Source organism: Lupinus angustifolius, chromosome LG10, assembly GCF_001865875.1.
Source record: "Lupinus angustifolius cultivar Tanjil chromosome LG10, LupAngTanjil_v1.0, whole genome shotgun sequence".
Lineage (NCBI taxonomy): Eukaryota > Viridiplantae > Streptophyta > Magnoliopsida > Fabales > Fabaceae > Lupinus > Lupinus angustifolius.
In genome coordinates this window covers 7,783,701-7,790,177 of record NC_032018.1, presented here as the reverse complement: position 1 = coordinate 7,790,177, position 6,477 = coordinate 7,783,701, and the positions used below count along the sequence as shown (strand labels likewise).

Here is a 6,477-nt window from a genome sequence, read left to right as displayed (position 1 = left end):
ACCTAAGCTACAAGAGTATACTTGATAGACTCGCCTATGTGAATGTGGAAGTGAGGGCCGCTTCCTATGAAATTTTGGGGCATAAATTTCTAGAGCGTTCACTATACTAGGATAGACGTGCACGACCTTTAACACACATGCTTTATAGAATACACCTTTAAAAAGGTTGTATGTGGTTTGATGTCGGAGATAGAATTCAAGACTACGAGTCACTCTAGTAAAATCTAGATCTTATTCACTATGCAAAACCCCTCCATACACATGTGTGTGCGTACGCACCACCACCACTTCCTCTGCCACCGTTCGGCCAGCTCTACTCGGTTCGGGTCGGGCTTGGCCTTGGGCCCAACATTCTTTTTAAATAAACATTTATTTATTTTATTTTATTTTGGGCTATTTAGGCTTGGACCGTGTGTTGACTAAGTCAACACACGTGTGAGACTTAGTCCACATGGTTGGTGAGTGGAGAGTGAGGAGAGAAGATCTCGACCAAAGATAGCGATCCACGTGATGATTTTTTCCAGTCGTCAGATCATGTGCCGTTTGAGATTTGGCCTCCTTTTTGGTCTGTCGGATGAGGGAGCCGTTGGAGGCCTTGGGCTATAAATGGAGGCTTCCTCCCCTCATTATAACTCGCAACAAGTTGAAGGCGTTTACCTCTCAACTTCTCTTTCTCCCCCCAATATTTCGCTAACGCATTTTCGGTAACCTTCTCCCCCTTTCTTTCTGTGACACTTGAGAATTGGCACATACAACTAAAGTGAGAATTTCGAGAACTGACACTGGTAGTACGTATTGTGGGAAAAGAATTGACATGAGTAGCCATATTATGAGAATTCGAGAATTGACACTGGTATCCATATTGTGGGTGTATTCGAGAGCGATTCTTACAGTGCAGTAAGAAATAGAATAACAGATAACTGAATTGTTTTATCCTAGGGATGGCGTGTTTGATTGTCTGCTTCCACAATTTTAGAAGTACCACGAAACGTCTGAAAGAGAGTGACCTAATCGTGACTCAACCAGTAAAGATTATCTCGTGTCATTCAGAATTGTTGCGAGCTACACAAAATAACAATTGTTTTGCGTTGTAACTCAACTAGTAAAGAGTTCTTAAGCAATAAAGATAGTTTGAATAAATGGAGATGGAATGTTGAGACTTCTAGAAACTATACAGTGAAATCTGTTTATCGCATCTAGATTGATACATCCCCTCTGCCTTTAGATAATTATTTATTAAAGTATTGGATTAATTGCATGTCATAAAAAGTATGTTGTTTTATTTGGAAACTCATCAAGAATAGATTTCCCACAAAGATAGAGTTATTTAAAAGGCATGTTATCTCAGTAAATGAGGAGTTAAAGTATATTATTTGTATGACTCATGATGAATCTAGTGAACATCTTTTCCTTACTTGTGAGATTGCTTCTGTTGTTTGGAAAATGGTCTATTCTTGGCTTCAAGTATTTGCTCCAAAGTCCCTTAACATTTTTTTATTCCTTAAATTTACATGATTATATTGGTAGACCTTCTAAAGGGTCTAATTATTAAAGGTATTGGACTTGGTTTCTTTCAAAAATAGGTCCAACTTCTTTATCACTTTTGAATTGGTGTAATAATCCTGTGTATTGTATAACTATGTACTAGAAACATCTAAATTTGATCTTTTCATGTATTAGGTTAGTACTCCTTGTATTTCTTTTAATACATTTTGTTTAGCAAAAAAAAAAGTAATATTTTAAATTTTGGTCGTAATTATATAATATTTATTACAATTGTAGAAAATTATGGAAAATACATTTAATTAATGTGGTCCCAATTGCACTTTTGATAATGTCATTGAGACTCTAAAACCATAATATTTTGGTTGCAGTTGCTATTGCTGAATACAATTTAAAAAACTGAATGCTCGTCCATCTAATCTATAGTCAAATAGGTGAAGGGCAAAACTATAGTAGCGATTTTTTATATTTACGACGTGAGATTGTGAGTAGATTATACAAAGACTCACCAATTCCACCTATAAATATTAGAGTACTAGTCATATATATGTTGGATACTTCTGATACTATGTTTGATTTGTAAAGTTATTCCTAAATAATACATTCCAACAATACATTAATTTAATTGTGGAAGGTTCTAGTAGATTTCTATAAAAAAACAAAAAATTTAAAGATTTAATTTTTTAGAGTAATACTTGTTAAAAAGAGTAACCACAAACTAAAAAATAATTATTTACTTAGGAACAAGATAAAAAGATAAATCGGTAATACAAAAAACTTAAACATGTCCATTTCTCATATTCTAGTATATCTCTTATAAGTATTTGCAGAAGCACAATTATTACCCCTCGAAAAGAAGGACGCAGAACACGTACCATGAAGATGGATAATGAAAAGATCATCAACCTTGTTCTTGTAGAAAAAACAATGGGACCATAAGGACGTTGGATCAAAGATCAACTTCTAAGCTAGTTTGATCATGAATGGTTCGTTATCTACTTTCAAACCGGAAAACCCGAACCCTTTCTGAGTTTTAGGAGCACAAATAGAATCAGAAGAGACATTGTGGCATTTTCTATAATCATTTGAAATGCCCCAAATAAAGTTCTGGAACAACCTTTCAATATCTTGACACACAAAAGATTTCACAATGAAAGTTTGCAGAACATACCTTAGAAAGAAGTAATGTTTTAAATTGTGATTGTGATCGTGATCATGATTATGTTGTGTTTATCGTGATTGTAAAAAAATGTGTAAAAATGTTATCATGTGGCTATAATTATAGTTATGATTATGTAGTTGAGACTCCCGAAATAACAACATCGTGAGTGGGAGTGCAATTTAAGACATCGAGAATGATGAATAGTATGGATGCCATGCAGACAGATTCCACCCGAGACTACGGACACAAATCCTAAAACAAATCATACCTTTTCCATCCTTAATCGAAGACTCCATTTCCTCATCACAAGCAAATCAAAGTAGAACTTCATTAATTTCTATTTTAAATGTTGACAGAAAAAAACCCTCTATTATTTTCCTAGGTAACACAATGACATCATCTACATTCAGCTCAAAAGAAGTCTGCATTTTTTGACAGCATTGCTCCATAACTGAAGTTTGCATTGAATTACAATCTAGTGCAGTACCATTTTGGAGCAACTAACACCAAAATGGTACTAGCTCCTTACCCATACCAATTTTTATACCAAAAACACACTTGTAAGTTTTTTTATACCAATGTGTTGACATTTAGTTTTTTTGGCAGCAAAAAGAGAAAACTTTATTGCTATGACTATCGGCACGCGAAACTCCATCCAAGTATAATTGTAGAAATTCTAGCATTGTTTATTCATTCCAATGGATCTATCACTTATTGCATGTCAAATTTGCTCTTAAAGACATATTTATTGGCATTTTAAATTCTGAAGGACTTAATTAATGAGAAAAGGTTTTTAAGAATCTAACTAGTTAATAACACTATCATTTTTTAGGGTGAAGATTTAATCCGGAGAAGAAAATGTTCTATTTGTATCCATGAATAGTAATTTGGAATCATTCAGTTCAGAGTAAAAAATCCACACACATTACACACGTATATTACCACAATCATGAAACAGGATATTTCTCTTTGTGATCAATTTTCTGACAACAGTTATGATATAATAACCCTAGTTTATAGTATTAGTTACTGAAGAAAAAGCTTTTGTGCATGCCTCTCACATGCTAATATTTTATTAACAAGCTTTTGGAAATTGTGGCATTTCTGAAATACTTCATCCTCAAAGTGCAGTAATTGCCTCAGAGCTGAAGCTTTGTTGTACTTTCATTGCTAGTTCCTCAAGACTTAGTTGACATTCCAGCCCTATCTGTTGTAGTAAAAAAAATCAAAACAAAAGGTTCTGATGAAGAACAATATTAATTAAGAAGCAAAGCAAGACATTGCAAGTTGAATTTATTATCTTTGAACCAAATACATAACAAAGAGAATGACCACCACTAATTCCATTTTTTATTATGTTATGAGTGAGATTCGAACACACAAATTCTTTCACTCTATTCCTTAAATCTTCTACCTTAACCAACTACGACCTCTACAACTTTATTTCGCACGTAACTTTACTTTTCGTTTTGTTTTTATTTTTATTTTTTGTTTATTATTTTCTTAAACACTATCACCCTTCCACTTCCCTATGCATTTTCTATAAATGAAAAAAACTTCATTAAAAGCTGAAGTGCAAGCCATACTTCAAAGCAGCAATTAAATTATTTTCAGCAAATTAACATATGGAATGAAGAAACAAGCACTCAACATCTTTTTTCTTAATCACCATGAATCTCATCATTTATTATGTTTCCTAAGTAATATGTGTTTATATTTGCTTATTTTGGACTGCCTCGAAAGAAAAAAAAACACTTTTCTTATACAGCTCTTCTTAGATTTTTTAATAAGTCACTATTTTTTTAGCTTCTAAAAAAGTACTAAAACATTGTTTATGTGATTACCTATAAATTTGTTAGGCATATTTTTAATTACAAGTGTTTTTTTCTCTATAAAAACTTAAAGAAAACGTGCCTTTTATGTTTCAAGCAGCTTATAATTGGAAATTTCTGATGAGATTTCGGAAGAAAAAATTGCCACAATTGATTGTGCACCAAGTTAGAGTATGCATCTCAATTGGAAAGTGTGGCAAACTAAGGTTCTATCTCAGAAGTTGTACTTTTGACTTTAATATCATATTAAAATTTCATATCCAAATCAATTTATTATAAGAAGAGTAATTTAATAGATGTTTAAACCACTCAATAAATAATGAAGTGTATGATGCAAAACTTACTTCCTAATATATATAGTTTTTTTTTATTGGCAAAAGAAAATTATATTAAAAAAAATAATTACACTAAGTTGATTTTAGTTACCTTGGATATGATTTTACTTGTATGTGTGTAGCTCTAGATATCGAAAGTGATCTGGCCAACCATTTCAGGAAAAGCTATGTCTTTGTGTTAGATTCATTGAACTAGCTTGAAACCCTACTTGCACTAGGTTGTAAATTATAATTACTCCAAGAATGAGAAAAACACAAAATCTGAGAATCCCACTTTATCTTCCTCAAATATTCCTATATATGTTATATTAATTAACTGCATATTAATCAAATAAAAACCCAGCGCTACCAATCTTAAACACGAAAAATTTATAAAGTATTATCACAATGCTAGAATAGTTATGCGTTTTACCTTAACAACAAAATGGTATAAGACTGTGTCCTCCATGCTACTGATGTTCAGATGAAGGACTTCAAATGAAAGACTTTCCAAAACACTTATGATCTTTGCAACTTGACCCATAATTCTATGAGAAATCACTTTCAGAATAACATTTGAACCTGAGATTTTCACTTCCACATCAGCAACAGATGAGTTGCAACTTGCTCCTAGTTCCTTAAAAGAATTATCAGTACCAATTCCGGAGTAGCTATCAAGTTGATGAATTGCTGGCTTCAGTGTTTTTGGACTTGGTCCAGGGCTAGGGCTTAGACTCTTTCTTCTTTTCTGGGACTCCAATGCTTGATGAACTTGGTGCAACTCCTTGATGAATTCAATCACTCCCCCTATGATAGAAGCTTGATCTCCCTATATTTAGTCAAATAAAAGACATGTACACGCATAAAAGGTGTGTTTGGATAAACAATTTAATTAAATATTTGTTGAATAAATGCTTTTTACCTAAGAACTTAGGTAATAATGGCTTGTATCAATCTCCTATAAACTTTGTTAGCTTATTTAAATAAACTTATTTTACAAACTTATTCGAATAAGCTTAGAGTTTGAACAAAGGCCACTAGTAATTTGTAAAAAATGATCTTCCAAACATATAGTTGAGTGTATGATAAGGTAAAATTAAATAAGTTTCTCATAAGTTATTCAAAAACACTGCCAAAGGTGAAGAAGACTGAGAAAGATAGAAAAACTGGTTTAGAGAATAGTACCCTTTTAATATAGAAACATGGTGTTAAGGATCTTAAAACTTTGAGATGTTCATTCATCTGTCTTCTCCTATTCCTCTCGACAGCTATGTGAGACATGATTTGGTTCGAGGCAACTATAGTTGGTACTTTTTGCTATTCTTTCTCTTTTTGTTATTGTTCTCTCACACGAATCAAAGTCTGCTATATTTATAGCAAAACAGATAAAGAAGGAGTCACAAACTAGATGTTTTTTTTATTAGAACCAACTAAATATTCTATCTTTGGAACTGCAGGAATGTTGTGGTTGTTATCAAAAGGAAGTGTGCATGGATGATTTAGTGGATAATATTAAGCTCAAATCATTGATATGGAATAAAGGAAGATATAAATCTGCTAATATGTCTTGTTTGAATGAATTTTTAATATAGTCTTAAGTGTGGAGTGTTACTATTAGTGAATTTCTTTTATTTGTTTTAATAGGCATTGGTTGTTTCTACTTTTG

At 32.4% G+C, this 6,477-nt stretch overlaps 1 protein-coding gene across 1 annotated transcript; it reads right to left on the bottom strand.

The window, feature by feature from the left end:
- LOC109357878 (transcription factor MUTE-like) lies at nt 3,460-6,174 on the bottom strand. The gene is made up of 3 exons (XM_019601934.1): nt 5,997-6,174; nt 5,245-5,640; nt 3,460-3,872 (listed from the first exon to the last, which is right to left on the bottom strand). Exons 1-3 carry the CDS (start codon nt 6,090-6,092, stop codon nt 3,786-3,788), a joined length of 579 nt encoding a protein of 192 aa, XP_019457479.1. The 5' UTR covers nt 6,093-6,174; the 3' UTR covers nt 3,460-3,785.